The 23677-nt window shown below is 33.3% G+C and overlaps 1 protein-coding gene across 1 annotated transcript; it reads right to left on the reverse strand.

Moving 5' to 3' along the window:
* Positions 1-1260: 1260 nt before the first annotated feature.
* LOC132749243 (protein unc-45 homolog B-like) lies at positions 1261-23630 on the reverse strand. The gene is made up of 21 exons (XM_060738964.1): positions 23364-23630; positions 22501-22699; positions 21945-22120; positions 21544-21633; positions 19511-19681; positions 18081-18288; positions 15320-15487; positions 14296-14467; positions 13807-13969; positions 13346-13483; positions 13071-13165; positions 12314-12455; positions 11917-12057; positions 11474-11589; positions 9378-9444; positions 7073-7189; positions 6245-6360; positions 5534-5651; positions 4849-4998; positions 3242-3376; positions 1261-2662 (listed from the first exon to the last, which is right to left on the reverse strand). The coding sequence occupies exons 2-21, from the start codon at positions 22697-22699 to the stop codon at positions 2534-2536; spliced, it is 2811 nt and encodes a 936-aa protein (XP_060594947.1). The 5' UTR covers positions 23364-23630; the 3' UTR covers positions 1261-2533.
* Positions 23631-23677: the final 47 nt, after the last annotated feature.

Below are 23677 nucleotides of genomic sequence, written 5' to 3' on the forward strand. Positions count from 1 at the left end.
ATAAGGACAAGCAATCAAAATTCATTAATTTGACCGTCAAGGTCATTGATGAGTGAAGGTTAAGATCAATTTGGTCTATGTGAAGGTCTTGTCCAAAGGATTGTTGTATCCAAGTATGAAGACAATCCATTAAAAAATAACAATTTCATAGCTAATCATAGCAAAAGTCAAGCAAAATTCAAACATTTGACCTTGAAAGGTGTCGAATAGAAAAATAGAGAAAATAAGAATCCCTAAAGAAAGTCCAAAATGGCAAAATTTAAAATGTTGCAGGCTCAGTTTGATGCATAGATCCCTACAAGACACCGATCTTTCTGCTTCAAATTATGATAATTGGATTACAATAGAAATTTTACCAGAAGAGATTTGTTTACAAAAAACATGTCAATATTCAAAGCTTCTGGATGGCAATGGCAACGGGAATGACCTGACTGTTGCATTAACTCAAAAAAAGTTTTTGAAAAAGTAAAGCTAAAAATGAACATGGTATGTTAGTGGTTCATACACAGACAGACTACAATTGTTCCAATTAACGACTAGCCTATGCTACCAGTACAGTGAAGTTCATTTAGTTGGGCAGGACTGTTTCGATACAGAAATCCAGTTCATTTCACAATGGACATCTTAAACGGAAGGAAAAAAAATCAGCAAGTAATTTCAGCAGTGTAACAGTTAGAAATTTGATATTTCACAGCTGTTGCATGTAAATGGTGGAAGAGCCCTGCCACCTTCCCCCGAGTAGTCCAAAGAATCTGAAGTCCCTGATAGGATTCGCAAATGTACCCCCCACTCCCCGGAGTCCAAAGAATCTGAAGACACTGATAGGAAGCGAAAAAAGCCCCTCCCCCATTTCAAAGAATCTGAAGACCCTGATGGGATTTGAACTGGGCTATGAGGAGCAAGCGGTTTGAAGTAAACAACCTTAACCATGCTGCCATGGATGCTCTTATTTACTAGAGGTGACTTACAGCAGATTTTAAGGAATATTATGATGGTCTCTTCACAGGTGTTTTTCATGTGATTTGAGATACCCTTCATTAAAAGCCACACATCTTAAAATGAGTTAACAAATTTCCATATGAAAAAAATATAAAGAGTTTATTAAGCACATGAATATTTACACTACATGAATGATTTTATCTTGTTCGAACTAATGGTGATAGGTCTTTTCATGCATATTTTTATGCATGTTTTAATTTCATTAGGCGAAAATTGCCAGTTTTGTTTATATGACATGAAAATTATGAATCGGAGACATGCTACTTTGACTGTATGTAATTTTTACTTTACATCATAAATATAAAACACTCTTACATTTATAAATATCATATGCATATTGTATATATTGCACTCATACAATAAATATTAAAAAAAGCAAATTGGCATATTGTAGGCAAACATTATTCATAACTAGACAACTACTGTACAAAGAAATGCTGATGTGATCAAATGACATGACATAATATTTTGTCTACAGATACAGACTGAAACTGTGATCAACAATGTATATTTTCCGGCTTTATTTTTTCAGAAAAGAAATTTAAGACTATAGTTCTATACATTGTACACCTGTATCATTACCAAGTTTGTTACTTTTAAGGCACACCACACAAAGCATACTGTAGGTCATAAGGCACAGAAACAGGTAAGATGACTTTGACTAACCTTGGACTGTTGCAACATTAAAGCAGCATCTCACCTGCTGGAGCTAAGAGATGCATAAAGATGACTAAAGTTTTTGTAACCCATTTAGTTACCTCCTACGATCATTGCCAAGTATATTTAGGAATTGTTTCAATCTTTCCAAAGACAAACTATGTTGAGGACAAAACAATGAAAATGTATTTAGCACCAATTATATAATGATAAAATGATTTCAATGAATTTCAGCTAACCATAGTTTTTGATGCATTTATGGCAGACTAATGTTGTTATTTCTATGTAAATGAATATGATTTAAATAATAGCTGTCCATCTTTGTCATGACTATAAATAACAAATAAACTCACAAAAAAGAAAATAAAAGTCGAAATCAGATCATAGGAAAGAAAACACTCAAGTGTAGTGTCATGGTAGACCAATAAAAATTTGATATGTATGCCAGAAACTGCCATTCTTGTTGTAGGTAATTTTTCAATTTTACCCCAAAAATTTCAACTATTTTAGACAAACTAAAAACTGCTTGTTACAGTAATGTAACTAGTTAAACCACTTTTTCTGTTTTCATTTTTCAATGTAGATAACTTTTGAAGTAACCATACACCTAAAAATTGTCAGTTATTTTTCTCCACAGAATCTGTGCTAAAATTGGTATCATGTAGTCTATTAAACACCTCCAATATCTTTACAGCATGCTGCTTTTAAATATTAGATTTCCTTTCTCCAGGATAAAACATTTCTCAAGCTGGGATTTATCCATTTGGCACACTAAAAGGGTAGGTAACTCTGCTATGAGTACACAACACTGTTATGAGTTTACACAACTCTGTTATGAGTTTACACAACTCTGTTATGAGTTTACACAAGTTTTTTATCACTTATTTGGATTCTCCTGGATAATCTTGTATTCTTCTGCCAGTTGTAATGTTTCCTTACAACATTTCCTGGCTGGCTGACGATCTGGTGCCTCCAACACAGATACTGCCATCAAAACATCCAACACCTACCACAAACAGTAAACATTTATAAAGATTTCTTCTCTACAAGTTAATGAAAATGGTAGAACTGAATGATAATTGTATTTAAACTACTTAACCTTTAAGTATAATACAAAGTTAGACATTTTCTGACCATGAAAGAGTACATACTTTGAGAAATGACCCTATGAGTGTTAAAGTAACTATTACAGACCTTAACCACCAATACATTCACAAACAAGACTATAAAACTTTATATTGAATCAAATAGACTCCAAATTTAGTGAAAGGCATTTGTGTTATACTGTAACAGCAGAGTAAGGGTTGATCATGTTAAATGTTGACCCTTTTCTCAATTTTTATTGTCATTTAATGTCTATACTTTCTAAAGATCAGTTTATGGCTCAAAACTGAAATATGATGATCATGTCGGTCTCAAGCAGGATTTGAACTCACTGTAATGAGGGGCAAATAGTTTAAAGTCAACAATTTTAACCAATTTTCCACAGATGCCAAATGAACAGCTCAGTTTTAAATTATCCTGCACATGACTGCATGTCTTATAGGTAAAAACATATAATATACTAAATAAGTAAAGTTAATACCTGGCCTTCCAGAACTGTCTCTGCTATTTCTTTACTAGTCTGTACCATATTTCTGATGATGTAACAGCCACGGTGCTGAATTTCTGGTGACTCATTCACTATCACCGCCATTAAAAGCTCATCCCATTTGTTTACCTGTAATTAAAGAAATTTATTGTAACTATTTTAGTTTTGCTAAATTTTAAGACAGACCTCTGTAACACATCTGTACTAGTATTGTGGAGGTCCATAAGGAAATGCTACGTGCCAAATATCCAAGCTCTGGACGTTGTAGTTTCACGTGTTTAGACTGAACCAAGTTTTCCTATATACACATGTTAGTCTATATAAAACATGTGACCCCTGGGGTTCGGCCAATATTGGCCCCAATAGCATGAATTAATAGAGGCCAACAAGGCAATGGAACATGACAAAAATTTAAACTCTAGGCAATGTAGTTTCACAAAATAAGATTTACTAGTAACTGTCTTTTTTTCATACAAGACTATAACGACTTATGTGAGCCCTGGGATGTGGCCAATAATAACCCAAGGGGCATAATTCATATTAATTCTGTAGAGGCCAACAAGGCAATGCTACATTCTAAGATCTAGGCATGATAGTTTCACCAATAAAACCTGATGAATGACTAGGTGCAAAACAATACAGTAAACTTCACTTATAGCCAACATGGTTATAGCGAACTTCCTGTTATAAGGAATAATTTATTTTGGCCCGAATTTTGCCCTTCTTTATTTAATATAAAAATATACGGTTAAAGCGAACATGGTTATAAAGAATTATCGCTTATAAGGAACTCATTTCTTAGTCCCAATTTAGTTAACAGTGCAGAAAATTACACTTTTATAACAAACTCCAAATATCGGCTATTCGTAAATATATCCCGCATTTTTAACTTTCATTTTCATTGGCACTTATTAAAACTCGCAGAATGTACTGTTTATTGTTGTATGTAATTCAATATATCTATGATAATCTTTATAATCGGTTTTCAACATAATTACGCATGCTTGCAAACATAATCCATAGAAAACTACAAAGTATGCTTGATTGAAATGAAAAGAAATCTATATATTTCATAAATAAAAGTCACCCTAAAAATATAATAGAAGATATTCAATATAAAAGGAAGGAAAATGGAAAATCTTGTTTATTCTTATTCATGGAAAGAAAACGAAAAGCACCGAGTTAAGAAACAAAATAAGGAAACGAAAAGCACTGAGTTAAGAAACAAAATATGGTATTTTATGAGAAATTGAGAAAGGGAGTAAAACTAAAACTAAAATAGCAAAGGATTTTCCAATTCCAAAATGTACGCTCTCGGGTATTGTGTCTAAAAAAGAAATAAATGACTAATTATTCTTAATCAAATGCTCTTCAAAATGGAGGATGATGTTTAACAATCAGTTCGTTATATGTAAATCTGTTCGCTATAAAAACTCCTGATACAAGGAACTAATTCGCTATATGCTTACATGGAACTCCGGATATAAGAAACAGAATTTGAATGTCCCAATGAGTTCGTTATAAGCGGAGTTTACTGTATACTCTGAATTTTTTTAAAGTGTTATAAAAAAGGAAACTCAGTACAAGATCATAGGTAATACCTGTAGTATTTTTTTACACACAATCTCGCTGTCTGCTGTAAGTATAGCCAGGGCACCTGATGCAGCACGCACACATTTGTCATCTTCATCAGCACACTTTAACACCATAAACTTCACTTTGTCATTCTCTTTATCATACGATTTAGCTACCTGTTTAAACACAAAATTTACAAGTATATATATTACCCCCATATACAGGCTGGATAGTTTACTCAAGTTTTCAGTACAGACAAATCTATTGTAACAGTTGCTTTAGAGGACAAAGGTCATTTGACATAAAGTTAACAACTGAAAATTATATTTTTCCTTCTTACACTGATATTAAAAGAAAAATTGTAGTTAAAATGTAATTTTCTAGAAATTAAAAATGGTCAGATCTTTGTGAGGGTGATAGTACATAATGTTAACCCCCCTCAAGCCTCAGTAAATTATCTTTCTCAGGTTATTAATAATTATCATCACCTTCACAGGGATCTGTCACTTCTTCACAGGGATCTGTTACTTATAGAATGTCAACTTGAGAAATGTCTAACAAGGCATGAACATATATAGAAATTTAAACATTAAACTTCTGATAAGAGTAAATTCTGCCCATAATGTACTGACAAGGTTGATATGGCCGTCATAAAGATTGTCAATGCACAACAAATCATAAAGTGAAACAACAACAAATTGTGATACTTACATTTTCATTCATCACCATATTACACATACATTCAATAGAAGCTCTTTGTATGAGATCATGATCTTCAAACATATAATACTCTATCTTAGGAACACCTTTCTCAGACACTATTCTCTGTCTGAAATATATTATAGGTCATGCTTGCATTGAGGTAACATCAATATATAACAGATAAAACATCATAATGTTCTGATACCTAGCTTTCAAGTATTTTATTTCATGAAATAACTATAGTCAACATTGTATTAAGAGACAGCTTTTGTGAGTGTCAAAAAGTGGTCTCTTCACAAAAAAGGATGTATGTTAATGGTAGAGCATATGTAGCTTTTTCAGAAACTTGCTATTTTTTCTATTAGTTTGTAAAAATATGCTGGAAATTTTCCAATTCATCAATAGTGTTATTTTGTATACAATGAGTTGAACTATATAACAATTACATGAAATGTCTATGTAATTTTGGATCATCCCCTGTATCTTTGTTATTATGTATTGGAAAGTTAAATTTATTAATTTGATATTCATTATGCATTGCCCTTTTGCTATTATACAAAAAGTATTTATTTTTTTCGTTGAATTCTTGACATTTGATTATCAGTAATGAAAACTATAGTTAGATCTGGGATGAAATATTAAACCGTTGGAATAACAAATATCTTACATAAGTTAGATCTGGGATAAATTAAAAATCATAGGGGAGAACAATGATCTTACCTCACTGAATCACTGATGGAAGACAGATTAGTCAGTGCCATAAGTGCCTCAAAGTTTTGTAGACCAGTCCTTTCTACATCCAATAATGATATCAGTGGGCGAACAACTTCGTACATCTATAAATATCAGAATATCTAATTACAAAATTGTTTTATCTACATTGATAAGTCATTAAATCCTATTGTTAAACTTTTACCATGCTGAAACAAAGTTATAGTCAATTATTGCAAAGATCAAACAAAGTTTGATAATTTGATCTTCAAGGTCACTGATGATTGAGATCAAAATCAATTTTGTTAACATCAAGGAATTGTCCAAAGGAATTGTGTAAAAGTATGAAGACAATCCATTCATAAATAACAAAGTTATAGCTAATTAAAAAAAATCCATCAAAATTTAAGCATTTGACCTTGAAGGTCAAGGTCATGTTCAGTCTGATGTACTTGAAGGTCCTGTTCAAAGATTTGTTGTGTCCAAGTTGAAGACAATCCATAAAGAAAAAAAGAATAATGGCCAATCTTAAAGTTTATGATTAATGGGAACCACACCTGAAAATAGCTCAATTTTTAAAAATAATTCCCAGTTTATCCATGTATTTTTAAGTAATTTGGGATGATAAATTTAATTAGAAACCACCAAACTGAACTGTCTTTGAATATAATACTATGATACCACTGATATTTTAGAAGTTTTGACACCAAAAGGGGGTGGGAACAGCCAACAGTATAGAGTCTGGCCAAACTACATGTAGGTTGATATAGCTCTACGTTTCTGGAAAATACAATATATTACACATCTAGCACAGTGATAATTAAAACAACAACATACTCTCTGTCCGGTGAATGTTATGTTTGGATCTTGTGTAATGGCAAGTTTGGCCAAGGTTTGAGCTGCAACCTGCTTTCCTAGATCTGTGTTCTTCTCTAATGCAAGACTCAATAAAACCTGCATAAAGAATAATAGAATAAATGCAACATGTTTTATATTATATGCAACACATTTTATCATATATAGCTTTTATTTGACCATTTTACCTAATTTCAAGACTTTTAAATATCCTCATTAAGCAGAATAAAATCTGTTCACAAAAGGATTGGGGAATGAAAAATATATGAAAAATGTCTGTTATATTTCAATTAAACATCTCTGATGGAAAATTAAACAAGAGGGCCATGATGGCCCTGAAGTCGCTCACCTGTACATAGGCCCCCAGAGCAGGGCCAGTTTAAAGCCCGGGGCTTTTATTTGAACAAACTTTGAAGACAACCATTAGAAGATGTTTCATGCTAAACATCTAAGGTCTAGCTCGTTGGGATTTTTAAAAGAAGATTTTTTAAAGGTTTTTCTTTACACATATAGTTAAAAACAATGACACACCTAGGGCAGGGCCAGTTTTGACCCCAGGGCATTTATTTGAACAATCTTTGTAGACAACTAGAAAATGTTTCATGCTTAATATCTAAACTCTAGCTATTGGAGTTTTTTAAAAGAAGATTTTTAAGTTTTTGCTATACTCGTATAAGGAAAATCAATGTCCCCCGGGGCGGACCAATTTTGACTCCAGGGCTTTTATTTGAACAAACTTTGAAGACATGCACTAGAAGATGCTTCGTGCTTAATATCTAAACTCTTGCTATTTGAGTTTTTTCAAAGAAGATTTTTCAATTTTTGCTATAGTTTTACACATATAGGGAAAATGAATGACCTCCGGGGTGAGGCCAATTTTGACCCTAGGGCTTTTATTTGAACAAACTTGGTAAACACCCATTAGATGATGTTTCATGCTTAATATCTAAACTCTAGCTCTTTGGGTTCTTTAAAAGAAGATTTTTTAAGTTTTTACAATATGTATAAATGGAAAATCAATGACCCCCTGGGACGGGGCCAATTTTGACCCCAGTGTTTTATTTGAATAAACTTGGTAGACATCCATTAGAAGATGTTTCATGCTAAATATCTTAGCTCTAGCTCTTTTGGTTCTTTAAAAGAAGATTTTTTTAAGTTTTTACTATATGCATATAGGGAAAATCAATGACCCCCTGGGGCGGGGCCAATTTTGACCCAAGGGCTTTTATTTGAACAAACTTGGTAAACACTCACCAGAAGATGTTTCATGCCAAAAATCTAAGCTCTAGCTCTTTGGGTTTTTTAGAAGAAGATATTTTAAGTTTTTTCTTTTGGTTGCCATGGCAACCAGAGTTCTGCATGGAATTAAATTCTTTGAACAATTTCAAAGGTGACCACCAAAGGAACATTCCTGTGAAGTTTGGATGAAATTGGCTTAGTGGTTTATGAGGAGATGTCATTTAAAGTAAAAGTTTACGGACGACGGACGCCGGACAAAGCGATCATAAAAGCTCACCCTGTCACTTTGTGACAGGTGAGCTAAAAACTACTAATAATGCTTTGGTGACCTCAATGTTATCCTAGTAAATGTTAGCTAAATATACAAGTTTATATAAAACTATTCCATGCCAGACAACAAATTATAATGAAACACTTTTGGCATTTCACCGAATCATTAAGAGGCAACTTAATCTCTTAAGTTGGCTATAATACATTTTGTCATGGCACTAGTACTATTTTGTCAAAGAAAGATTATTATAACTTGTAACAACCTATTTAACAAAAACATTTAACCCTTATCACGCTAAATATCTTAAATGGATCATTTTTCAACAAGACCATATATCATTTTAGGGCGATTTTCAACATGAGTACTGATCAAATATTGAACAGTACAGACAATGATTAGATAGCATGTAGCAACAGTAGATTCAGTCACATCAATCAGGCTAGGATTTAAAAGATACTCATAATAAATTTGTAATAACTTCACTAACTTAAATGAAAATAGAATACTTTTATTTTTGTTAGTTACACAGATATCAGACATTTTACACAAGCCAATTTCCAGCTTTACACTGATAATCTGTAAACTACATTCAGCCCTTAGTAATTGAGTTAAAACTCCTTAATCTGCAGGATACAGATGTACAAAACATCAGCACAGCATTTTCTAATAATAAAGTGATTTGTTTGAATAACTTTGTACCCATAACTTCATTGTGGAGGTTGACAAATAAACAGGTATCAGTAACAACAGTTTTGTAATAATATGTAAGCAGCCTACCTTGACACCACCAGCTTGTACTATCTGACCCCTGTATGCTTCATTATTGGCAACTGTTATAAATACCCTGGAAAATGATAAATGTAATTTATACCCTGAACAAATACATACATAAAATCTGTAAATTCATCCATATAGCTATAGTAACAAGCAATTATCATAGTATTGCAAGCAATCCATAAGTCCCCTACCGGTTAGAACCCCAGCAACATTCTGATGGGCCATTGGCCATTCAATTTTACCAGTGAACGAATGACATGAATGAACTTAAATCTTTTGAGTTCTAAGTTTGTCTAATGTCTATATCACAGTAATGTGTTTAGTTTCCCTACCTAGTAAGGAAATTATGTTTATACAACCTTGTCATATTATTACTATGTGGGATTTTAAAGTAAATCCTATAAGGAATGAAGAAGTTGGAGTGAAAAATACAAATTTCTCGAAAAAAATCTAAGTTCAAGGTGGACATAATTCTGGAAATAGTCTTGCTAGAGTATTTGAACCTTCTCAAAAATGTTGAGTGATAAAAAGAAACATACATATGAAGTTTGAAGTAGATACATTAGGAAATAAAGAAGTTATTTAAAAAAAGAAACAATTTTTTTTTCATAAAAATTCTAAGTTAAAGGGAGGTAATATTGATAATTTTTGTGCTAGAGTTGTAAACCTTGTCACATATGATGTGGTTGATGACCAGAAACTTATATTTAACGTTTGAAGTAAACACCTTAAGAAATAAAGAACTTATAGAGAAAAAGCTGTAAAATTTAAATCAGAAATCTTGAAATTCAGGCTATTTGTTACCATAGCAACCAGAATTTTCAACATAGGAAGAAAAGGAAAAGATGTGCATAATCTCCACACTGCCATCTACCCATATTTCAAGTTTCATAAAAATATTTTCAGTACTTTTTGAGTTATCACCGGATCCAATTAATGTGTAAAATTTGCCATATTTTCAGACTATTTGTTGCCATAGCAACCAGAATTTTCAACATAGGAAGAAAAAAAAAAGACGTGCATAATCTCCATACTGCCATCTATCCATATATCAAGTTTCATAAAAATATTTTCAGAACTTTTTGCGTTATCGCGGGATCCAGTTCTGTGGACGGACGGACTAACGGACTGACAGACAGACTGACGGACGGACAGACGGATGGACGGACAGACGGACGGAGGGTAAACCTAAAGTCCCCTCCGGTTAAACCGGTAGGGGACTAATAAATCCACCCCACGCTAAATATCTTAATGGACTTGTTAATAATTTAAACTGAACAAAACCATTGTCCAGTCATCATTTTTATGGAAAATTTAAAAATATTTCAGGGATCATTTTTAGATCAGAGTTTGGAATTTTTTGCCCAATTATTCTTTTGTGATTAAATGCATACATGTTAACTCTCCCACTTTTAGTGGAAGACTCCCACTTTCTGCAGCCATATTTTCAAGGATTTTCTTAAAATGGGTATTTTCACAAATTAAAGAAATATCCCTATTTTTGATGTCAGAACTTCCTTCTTTGTTTATTTCAAATTCTAAAACCTCCCTCTTTTTTGAAAAAAAAATCTCCCACTTGATCATTGAAAAACACATGTATGTAGATGTTTCTTTATTTTGTCACATGTGGGGACAGTTATATCAATGTTTATGACAGAAAAAGTAACAACCAAATTTTTTTAACTCTTATCTATTTTTTTCACTTTTACATGACAAGTAACTTTTTCCCATACTGTAATATAGCATTTGCCTTTTTCTTAATTTTTTTTCATTTTGCTAATACTGTGATTTCTGGTTACTCAATAGGCACTGCACATCATTATTGTGAAAACATTTAATTTGAATATATTTATCCATAAGGTGAACATTGCCTGTATTGTAGGGAGAATTTTCACATTGTTTTCTTTCATAGCAAAAACTGTTTCATTTAGCAAACACTTACAAATTTCATGTTTTAATAACACATACCTTTTTCACTTGGATACTAGCCTCAGCCTTAATAAAGAGCCACATTAAAAGAAAAAGAACCACTTATATAAAGTTAAAACAAATGTTTGAAATGCTATGACATCTAATTAGCAAGAAAGGTATTTTACCTTGAGACTTGTTCCCTCGTGTTGTTACTTTCTGTATTAAACAATGATAACAAACATCCTATCATGCCTGCCTCCACTAATTTACGTATCCTTTCTGTAACAAACTCCTCTTTATCCTAGAAAACAAGTAAAATCTAGAAAAACATTCATTAAACATTATTTCTTCTTAAGGAATAGGCTGTACATGTTTATTTACATTAAACCTTGATATATTCTTAATCTCTTAAATGGACTAATCCAGTTTCAATTTTTGAAACAGTTCAATATTTATTTTAGGGGTATCAAGATGAATATTTAGCCAGCCACTAGTATAGAGCAGGCTGGCCAGGGCTCAATACTTGTTGTAAATGCTAATCACTTTTGATTCTAGCAGGGTTTAAGTTGAAAATCTTAAATTTGGAATTCACCCATGTGCATGATGTGCAACAAAAAGATGTAATTACCTTGGCATGTTCTTCTGGTACATGTTGTTTGGCATATTTGGCAAGTTCAACCATCTCAGGGGACATTTCTTGCTTGTCAAAACTGTTAGTCAGATTAACAAACAATGTTGCTGCAGCATATACCAAACTCTGGCTTGGATTCTGTAAAAAAAAAAGAAAGTTATTTTAAATGGATTTTTTTTTTACTTAAGTCAATGAATTCAAACAGTATATTTTCAAAGTAGCAGCATTGCCAAGTTTATGCAAGCAATTCATTCATAAAAGGCAGTTTAAATAACATCATTTCACAAAAGGCACTTGTCTTACACAGGGGGTGAAAAAATGTTGTTTTTTTACTAGCACTGGTAAAAGCAGTAAAAAATCCTGTCTGATGTGCAAGAATAAAACAGTTTATAACCTTGGCAGCCTGTATAATAGCTGCTAGCGCCTTAGGATCATTGACAACTTCTTCTTTAACGTCAGCATCCAGTGTAAGATATGCAAGACCTTCTGTCGCCCATTGTTTCATCTGAATATCTCCAGCTGGGTTAGTTAAAAATCTAGAAAATAAGGAAATGGTCTATAGATGTATCATTGAAGACACCGTTTTCGCAGAGGAAAATAGATATACAGGATGGTACTATTACCGTTTTCCCAATGTACATTGTATTTACATGCAATGAAGTACTAGTACATGTATGCATGATATTTTACTCATTAAAGCCATACATTTATTTTATATGGTAATATAAGGCAAAATTCTGATATTTAAACAAGTTTTTGTTGTATGTCTCACTTATCTGTATACAGCTAGTGATTTGAAAAACCATTTTACAGGCCTCATAGGCAAGGATTTATGTGCATGTGTGCAACAACAGAATCCCTAAATATTTACAAGGTCACGTTTTGACAACATACAGGACGAGGTGAAATTGATTTAAATGAAAACTTTTTATATCTACTGCTGAACTGACACTTAGATTTTGTCTGGTTCACACATCTTGTGATGTAATATAAATTTTTAAAGAATGCAAGTAAAAATCAAGCGTTTAACGAAAAAATATGGGTACTGCTTTTGTACAGGAACAACTTGCATGCCAGAAGCTAATATTGTAGTCAAACTGGATGAGTCCATTATGAAAATTTAGCAGATTCAGCATAAATAATCAACTTACTTTCTACAAGCTTTAGCTAATGTTATAGTGGAACCTTCTGCCATAGGTCGTGTGGTTGCATCTGATCCTTGAAATGATCCCAGTTTACACAGACCCTGTAAAAATACCAGATATTCTGATGTTATATCGCAGGTATACATTCTTCTTCTTAGTCAGCATGGTGTTATATTCCACTTGATAACACAGTCTATTTGAAAAAAGAATAGTGAGAAACATCCTAGAGTTTCTGGAACAACGGTAAAATATCTTTATACAAACAATTGACAAATACATACCACTAATGCTCGAACTTTGATGTTATCATTATTTCCATTATGATATAAATGCTTCAAAACCGGAACAGCTTCTGTGAGAAGTCCGGTACATCGGTCTTTCTTTGATGCTGAGTGCACAATAGCTTCCACTGCTATTTGCTGAAAAATAAACAAACATTTAATTAAAGGCCCATTAACAATCTAACATGCTTTAAATCCACAATTATTAAAACATAATTAAACACAGTTTTAACTTTGTAAATACAGCATTCTTAAAATATGTATTGTTAAAGGTCTAAATGAAAAACACAGATAAACACTTATTTAATTGATTAACCTTAACAACAATCTTAACAGACTGATTAACCAGTATGATATCCTCTCCAATTGGTCAGATTCAAATAAAATTTACCAATGAGTAGCTTGCATTTTAGAATGATTCATATATTGATTTTTTTAAGCATTTGAAAATCTGTTCTGACCTGATGAATTGCACGGTCACTCTGCGCTAAAGCTAACATGATACCATTAACCCCCTCAAATCCGAGGATCATATTGCCGATCTCAAATGGTCCCTGCAGTAGCATAGAGATGGCTCTTACAGCCTCCACCTTCGAGTCCAAATCTTCTGTTGAAAATAATTCCCTGAAGTAACAAGGCAACAAATCAGATAGACATCAAACCCTTCAATAAAATCAGTTTCTAAACAGAAATATTCATCTTTCTCCTTATACAAAATAATTCAACTCTTAACTTTGGAGTCTTATAAAAATCTTTAGGCCAAAATGGTAACTATGTCTATATTTAATAAATTTGTATCTTAAACACCACAGGCATATTAATGGCAATCATTGAATTTTCTTGACACAGACTTTAATTGACCTGCTGTGTCCACAATTGAAAACCTATTATATTACTTTAACTAAAAAGAGCTTTAATATGTTCTGTTTATATGATTTACAATTACATACTGGAAAAACCCGTTCACTTTCTCTTTAAATATATCGTTTTCCTTGTCTCCAATCAGATCCTCCCATATTTTTGTGAGTAGTAATGATGCATGCATCCTGGATTGATCTGTTACTGGTAGAGATTCATGTTGCTTTACTGATCCTGCTATCAGGAGTAATCCTTCAACACCACCTGTAATCACATAACAAAAACATTTATCAGACATTATACTAACCATTAGTATGATAGCAAAAAGACAATAACATTTTATATCTAGTAAATGAGAAAGTAAACTTTAACTAGCCATCATACACAGTCATACTTTTTTAGTTGAATTCTATAAATATGTGTGTAGACATGGCATTCGTGGTTTTCAGTTTATACACTTGAAACCACAACAGGTAACACCTTATATGTCCAAGAATGCAGAATATTTATACAAAACCACTATAACATATATATCGCCACTATAACATAATTCTGGACAATTTCAGATTATCAAAACATAAAATTTACTTCGCTTTTCCTCTACTCAATTCATATAGTGCACATTCACAACTTCAGTTTTATATGGATTTTTTCTAATGGGGTTTATAATGTAACAACACTGTAAAGATCATATGGAGACTTTCCAGGTATCCCTCCATGTATTATTTCAGACAGGAGTGGGCACCCAGAGTAGAACCAGCAACATGATGCTAGCTGGATAACCTCATCACATGAAAGAATCTATAGCAATGAGAGGCAAGTGCTTTGAACGAAGATTTTGTTTGTTTGTTTGTTTTCATTTTACGCCTTTTTCTAACAGTATTTCAGTCATATAGGCGGGTAGTTTCCTAACCATCGTTCCTGGAGAGTTACACCAGTACTAGACTACCTTCCTCCTCGCTAAACTACCAAAGCATCTCCCGGGGATCGAACCCATGCCAGAGAGGTAACTGGATTAGAAGTCATCGACTCTAACCCCTCGACCACGGAGGCGGTACTTGAAAAATCAAGCAATTAACAGTAACAATCAGTTGTTTATCTTCTAATAAAACTGACCATTAGATTCTATAAATCTTCTCGTCCACCAAACACCCGTTTTTCTGGTCACAGTTTTTAACATAAGTTCCATTGAAGCATCCCTGCCGCATGCTGATACCTTTATATGCTGCAACATTTTGATAAGGCCATGGAAAACTTCATCCAAAAACTTCTGCTGATACTCATCTATCAATAAAATAAATAACATTTAGCTTAGTAAATGGATTTAACTAGCACAGATAATACAGTATTTCTAGAAATGTTTGCGGATACAATATTTCGCGTTTTTCACAACGTCGGCATTTTCGCGGAGACAAACTTTTGCGGATTTGTAGTAACCGCGAATTCCGCGAATATTAAGTCGCTATGACCTAAATTACAGTTTTTGGTAAGACCTAAATTACAGTTTTTGGTACGACCTAAATTACAGTTTTTGGTACGACCTAAATTACAGTTTTTGGTACGACCTAAATTACAGTTTTTGAAGGCTACGTTTTGGATGCATGACTTTGCCTGTTGAGTACTTTTAATTCTTTCTTTTTTTTGACAAGTCGCGCCTAAAGCGCAACGTTACTCGATACCTTTTCATCTATTGACTAGTCGAACACGGACGGTTGTTCCGTGAACACTTTCATATTTCCTTACCTTTCTCACTATGTGTGCAAACTAGTGTCAAATATATACATAAATAATTCTTTACACATTTCTATAGCTCCTGTGTTTATATGTTTTTTTTGTAAGTAGATTATAATAAATATTCTGCACGTTTATGTTATATTTGGTTGAAGCTAGAAATGTTCGCAGATTTGTTATAAGTGACATATTCACGGCTATAAAGATTAGCTGAATTATGCCTACCGCGAAAAGCGCTAACTTAAAACGCGCGAAATCTTTTCTAGGAATACAGTAATTGAAATAGGGAATAATTGACACATGGAATAACTGACATAGGGGATAAATTAAATAGATTCATTAGGGAATAAATGAAATAAAGAATAATTGAAACAGGAAATACTTCAAATAGCATGTAAATGAAATAGAATTCCATTGAAAGAAAATAATTCAAATAGAGGAAAACAGAAATAGAAAATAATTCAAATAGAGGAAAACAGAAATAGAAAATAATTCAAATAGAGGAAAACAGAAATAGAAAATAATTCAAATAGAGAATATAGAGAGTATTTCAAATACATAATAATTCACCTAGTGATTAACTCACATTGAACAATGGATAACATGAGGATTAAGGTGGAGCACATAACAAGGGGTTAATTTGAAAAAAAAATTCGAGAATAATTCATATAGAAGCAGTACATTTCATATAAAATAAAAATAACTAGAACTGCCACTATCATGGCGTGAATACCCCCACATACCACTTTGTCAGAATCAACAGTGGCCATTTAGAGCTCAAGGACAACCTCCCTGCCAAATCTGAGGTTACTAAGCCAGTGCATTGCTAAGTTATGTATTCTACATGCTTCAAATGTGAAAATGTCAAAATCAATACATTGCGGACTGGACATTCTTTAGCAATTGAGAAGAAAAGCTTTTTTTTGTCAAGGTCCCTGTGACCTTGACCTTTGACCCAGTGACCTCAAAATCAATAGGGGTCACCTTATAGTCATGATCAACATCCATGCCAAATATGAAGACTGTGGGTCAAAGGAATCTTAAGTTAATGGGTGGACAAACTTTTTGAAGTCAAAGTCCCTATGACCTTGACCTTTGATCCAGTGACCTCAAAATCAAAAGGGGTCATCTACTAATCATGATCAACATCCATGCCAATTATGAAGACTGTGGGTCAAAGGAATCTAAAGTTATTGGGCAGACAAACTTTTTGAAGTCAAAGTCCCTGTGACCTTTGACCTGGTGACCTCAAAATCAATAGGGGTCATCTACTAATCATGACTAACCTCCATTCCAAATATGAAGACTGTAGATCAAAGGAATCTTAAGTTATTGGGCGGACAAGCTTTTGAAGTCAAGGCCCCTGTGACCTTGACCTTTGACCTGGTGACCTCAAAATCAATAGGGGTCATCTACTAATTATGACTAACCTCCATGCCAAATATGAAGACTCTGGGTCAAAGGAATCTTAAGTTATAGGGCGGAAAAGCTTTTTGAAGCCAAGGCCCCTGTGACCTTGACCTTTGACCTGGTGACCTCAAAGTCAATAGGGGTCATCTACTAATCATGACTAACCTCCATGCCAAATATGAAGACTGTAGGTCAAAGGAATCTTAAGTTATTGGGTGGACAAGCTTTTTGAAGTCAAGGCCCGTGTGACGTTGACCTTTGACCTCAAAATCAATAGGGGTCATCTACTAATCATGACTAACCTCCATGCCAAATATGAAGACTTAGGGTCAAAGGAACCTTAAGTTATTGGGCGGACAAGCTTTTTGAAGTCAAGGCCCCTGTGACTTTGACCTAGTGACCTCAAAATCAATAGGGGTCATCTACTAATCATGACTAACCTCCATGCCAAATATGAAGACTAAGGGTCAAAGGAATCTTAAGTTATTGGGCGGACAAGAAAAAACCGTTGGACGGACGGACGGACGGACAAGCTGATTCCAGTATACCCCCCTTACAACTTTGTTGTGCGGGGCCCCCCTTACAACTTTGTTGTGCGGGGGTATAATAAGAATGAAATTTAAATAAAAACTAAGTGAGTTTTACGCAAAGTTTTTAACTTTACATAAAGCTTTCAAATGTTAATTAACGTTTATAACTAAAATATCCTAAAAACGTTTTGCAAGGAAAAACTTACCAATCTCCCATTTGGGTCGTATACAAGGATCACCCTGACGCCTTTTATCATCATAGGCATCCATTTTACCCTTGAAGACGCTATATTCTGTGATAGACAGCATCATATGGTGGAGAAGTAGGGCCACTGATGTTGACAATCCATCAACAGGCATCGCCATTAACTGACCTAATCTAACCACACCAATTTCATGATACACCATTTCACTCTGTTAGAAAAAATCATTCATAGATAACAATACTAATAAAATTCCACCATACTTAAACACTATAATCTGTGCTAAAACTTGTGCTGCAACTAATTTTCTTTTCATAAAATAGAGTGCAAATATACAGGTAGGTTATTTCTAAAATGACAAAACTGATTACTTAATTCCTTTTGAAAATTCCAAAAATTGCACAGATTTCCCAATACATATCAACTTGAATACTCGACTATTTATGAAAAGTATTCACTTATTCATTGGACTTTCATCTAAAAAAAAGTGAATGTTTAGAAAAAAAGTGTGTTTTAAAACTTTTAAATTTTCATATGGTTAGCAATCTAAATTTTCTCAATTTAGAATGCAGGGGTTTTTGCAAAAATGGTGAAAACAATCACAGGCTGCAACAATGAAATATCACACAGCAGCCTGTTTGTAACACAAAACTGACCAGTTGGTTTTAGTTGATACTAATCTATTATAGTTTGATTATGTTGGAAGCTATAAGCTTACTAAAACAATGGCTGTAAAGTTTCTTGTCAAGTTGTGTTGAATTAGTAATATATTTCATAAGATTGGCTATAATAATGGTGATTGACCAAAAATATCATTGATAATAAATAGAGCCACCGCAAGGCAGGGACAACACTTAACTTTTTCTGACTTATAACTTCAAAAACATCAAAGAAAGAATATTGCCATAGAAAACATTATGGTTTTGAACAAATTCTAATTTCATATTTGACCTTCACAGTCAAGGTCATACAAATGTCAAAATCATGTTTGAATTTATCATCAATGTGAGTTTTGTCATAAGTGTTCTTTTGTCCGTAAGGTTACTGAGTTGTGCTCAATTATGAAGACAATCCATTCACAACTAACAAAGTTATAGCCAATCATAGCACAAAAAAAAATCATAATTTGACCTTCAAAGTCATGGTCATTGATAATTTGATTTACTCAAAGGTCTTGTGCAACAGATTGATATATCCAAGTACGAAGAACTTGGCCATGACCTATTTGGCCTTGAAGGCCAGGGTCATTCAAGAGCCAATATCAAGTTCAGTCTAGTCTACTGAAAAGTCTTGTCCAAAGGCTAACAGTACAGTTTCTGGATGGCAACAACAACAACCTGACTGTAGCAATAGCTCAAAGTTTTTCTTATTAAGAAGCAAAAAAATAAACCTTCAATTTTATAGAAATTATGTGTGATAATGATCCAACATACCCTTGGTCTGTTCTCATTTGTTAGACATGATAATGCTCGGATGCCAGCTTGCAGGAAATCTGGGTTCTTCTCATTCATGAGAAACTCTTTCAGTCTTTTTATTCCGTCATGTCGCACGATAATCTCACCTCCTCCACTCTCTCGTGCAAGAACAACTAAATTATTTCCAGCCTGGAAAAAAAGAAATTGTTTTTCAGTTTTCTTTGTTTCAAATTTGCACAACTAAAACACTAAGATCCTAAAAACAGTGTAACATCATTGTACACAATCTGTAAAACACCATTGTACACACACAGTGTAACACCATTGTACACAAAAAATGTAACATCATTGTACACAAACAATGCAACACCATTGTACACAAACTGTGTAACACCATTGTACACAAACAGTGTAACACCATTGTACACAAACAATGTAACATCATTGTACACAAACAATGTAACACCATTGTACACACACAGTGTAACACCATTGTACACAAACTGTGTAACACCATTGTACACAAACAATGTAACACCATTGTACACAAACAATGTAACACCATTGTACACAACAGTGTAACACCATTGTACACAAACAATGTAACACCATTGTACACAAACAGTGTAACACCATTGTACACAAATAATGCAACACCATTGTACACAAACAGTGTAACACCATTGTACACAAATAGTGCAACACCATTGTACACAAACAGTGTAACACCATTGTACACAAACAGTGTAACACCATTGTACACAAACTGTGTGACACCATTGTACACAAACTGTGTAACACCATTGTACACAAACTGTGTGACACCATTGTACACAAACTGTGTAACACCATTGTACACAAACAGTTTGACACCATTGTACACAAACAGTGTAACACCATTGTACACAAACAATGTAACATTGAACACAAACAATGTAACACCACTGTACAAAAACTGTGTGACACCATTGTACACAAACAGTGTGACACCATTGTACACAAACAATGTAACACCATTGTACACAAACAGTGTAACACCATTGTACACAAACAATGTAACATTGAACACAAACAATGATACACCACTGTACAAAAACTGTGTGACACCATTGTACACAAACAGTGTGACACCATTGTACACAAACAATGTGACACCATTGTACACAAACAGTGTAACACCACTGCACAAAACAAATAAGTAGTAAAATAACAGAATATAAGTAAAAAATGCATGATAATAGGTACAAACAGCAAGACTAGGGTTTAAATCTGCATTTTGAGAACTGACTGAAATTTCCGTTTCAAATAACTTGAAACATTTCTAACAGTAAAGGCTATAAAAGGGTCAAATCAGGGCCTGTTCTTTATGTGATACAGACAAAAGTCATCCCGTGAAAATATAAAATTGTAAATATATAAGTTAACCATCTTTTTTTCCAATGCACTTCAATCATGAATGTATATATATTTGTTTTACATCGAGATCACATATATTCCTTCCATATGTGTGTTTGGTTTGTTTACCCTCCACACTGAAAATAAAGCATATTGGCCAGCATTCACTTCATTTATGACTGGTTTTAAGATTTATATGTTTTGAATCACTGGAGGGATCTTGTCCCCTTGTCATTTTTGGATGTGAGGGCTTTTGTCAAACACTGTTACTTACATACCAGACTGGAATATGCACCTGTGCTGGAAAATGTTAGGATTTTTTTGGGGGGTTAATTTTTGTTTGTTTGGTTTTAGGTCACATCAGTACTGCAACGGTCATATGGCAATTTTCCAGCTTTATTGGTGGGAGGTCTCAGGTGTAAAAACTCCAATCTACCTGATGGGAATCGAACATATAGCAGTGAGGGGTTAAAATTAAAAAAAAAAACTTAACCACTTAGCCATGGACCTCCCAGCAGGAAAATATACTTATATCTAACTTCAGATGTAAGCTTACTCACATGCCCTAACAATAATGTCATTCCATTGACTTTATCAAAGAGTTACTCCATTCCACTGTTCAGAAAAAGTATAAATTTCATTCACAGAAAAGTTACCTGCAATCTCTTTTCATTATCAGCATTGACATCAAACAATACATCAAACATTTGTGTTACTTTGTTCTCTGTGCTGGCTTGCATCTTAGCCTAAAACATAAAAGATAATCATTGAATCAAACAATACATCAAACATTTGTGTTACTTTGTTCTCTGTGCTGGCTTAATTGCATCTTAGCCTAAAACATAAAGATAATTATTTATTTTTATTAAAATTACTGACAATATTTTTGAGATAAACTTTACAGAACTAGTTTCATTTGATTATCTATTCAGTCAATGTCAAACAGTCTCCTATGACTATTGTACACCCTCAATGATGTAGTAATATTATTTTTAAACAATGTTTTATCAAAAATTGGAATTCTTTTATCTTTAATTGATAAAATATTCTCACATACCCTTTCTTTCATTACAGGTGTAAGCCTCTTCAGGACTGGTTTGATTGCATCATTTTTCGGGTCTATTTTTAACATGAAAGCTGCATCTTTGTATGCCTCTTCTAGATGCCCCAATTTCTCGTAAGCTAAACATCTTCTATACAGAGCCTTTGGATCATTCGGGCAAATTTCTAGAGCTGTAAGAATAAAAAACATATACATGTATCATTTTAGGGAAAATTTCAAAACAAGCACTAATTGAACAGCAAACAGTTTAAGATAATGATCAGACAACAATGATGTGCTGGCTAATCTTGGTCAGCAATGACCTAATGGGTACAGGTACGAGGGTTGTTAGGACTTAGACTTAAGGTCTTCCAACTTCAATTCATGTTCCATTGATTTTCAAATACTTTAATATGTATCGCAATCCTAAAATATTTTCTACAATTAGAGCATAAGTTTTATTATATTATTCTGCTAAACATGTGTTCCCTGTGATATAGAATAACCATGGTAACACAAACAGGGCCCTGTTTACTGTATACATGTATAAGAAACATGTCTAATAACTTACATTCAGATGCATCATCAATTGCTTCTTTATATTTCTCAAGCTTCAGGTTACACATGGAACGGTTTTTATAAATGACAGCTTTGTCAGTGTCTTTTATATCCCCAAAGTGGAGGGCATCTGTGTATACCGAGAGTGCCTCTTCATAATTCCCTGCTTTAAACTTGGCATTTCCATCTTCTTTCAATTCAGTAACACTCATCTGCAAATTACAAACTATACAATTATAAACTATATAATTATAAACTATACAATTATAAACTATACAATTATGAACTATATTAATACATCAATAAGACAATAGCTACACTGAAACTAGTAATGACCAGTCCAGCTGCAGACATGCCACATGGATAATGAAAATTTATAATACTTTTTTTCAAGTAATGCAAGGTTATAATTTGAATGTAGTACTAAACCCTATTTACTAAAATTAAAAAAAAATGAACATAGAATAAATTAAATTAACAAGTCCCTCAGATGAAAAATCATTACACATTTACAGTACTTAATTCAGGCGCTTAATTCATAATTATGCTATCCATGCCAAATAAAATTTATACAAATTTCAGTAATTATTTTGAGTGTTTCGTCCGTCTTACCATATAAATATTTGCAAACTTATATTAAAGTAGATAATGAATAAAATTATTGTTTAAATCTTTAAATGTCGGCAATCTCCTGGATTAGACCCCTATGTCAACACTGTCATCCCTGTGGGTACGAAATGCATAAAGTACGAGAAACATTTTGTCAGATCTGCTTTGATCAGCCTTTTCTAAAATTTTCAAAAATAAGCAATCATTGTAAGATATGTGCTTATATTCTTTTCACATGTCCATATTAAACTTGTATGTTTTATTTACCTTTAAAATGTGTAAATCCTCACGCTTTTGACAACCGGAAGAAACAGAATGACTGTAACGAAATCCTCCTTTGAAGAGCTTCTACTTTCACTTTGAATTTATTTGAATTTGTATTAAAAGTATAAGAATTGTTAATATATCAAAATATCTCTTTCCGAGAGAATGACTAGATGAATGTGATAAACCTAAAATAAAAGCCACATATGTTTAGATGTCATCTATTTACGCAGGTATTATCGTAATGATCAATAAATAAAGGGAAGTAACTCCAGTGAGGCGCACAGTGGGGTGCTACCATATTTGGCGATAACAAG

The sequence above is a fragment of the Ruditapes philippinarum genome, unplaced genomic scaffold, assembly GCF_026571515.1.
Source record: "Ruditapes philippinarum isolate M1 unplaced genomic scaffold, ASM2657151v2 ctg3420_1_1_1_1, whole genome shotgun sequence".
Classification (NCBI taxonomy): Eukaryota; Metazoa; Mollusca; class Bivalvia; order Venerida; family Veneridae; genus Ruditapes; species Ruditapes philippinarum.

What these genes read in the sequence shown, in the direction of transcription:
- LOC132749243 (XM_060738964.1), bottom strand. Translation starts at nt 22,699, where the DNA reads ATGAGTGTTACTGAATTGAAAGAAGATGGAAATGCCAAGTTTAAAGCA. An exon ending in AAAGTGAACGGGTTTTTCCA is followed by an intron (nt 13,970 to 14,295) that starts GTATGTAATTGT and finishes TTGTTACTTCAG; the next exon opens with GGAATTATTTTCAACAGAAG. An exon ending in TTAGCTAAAGCTTGTAGAAA is followed by an intron (nt 12,456 to 13,070) that starts GTAAGTTGATTA and finishes CTTATTTTCTAG; the next exon opens with ATTTTTAACTAACCCAGCTG.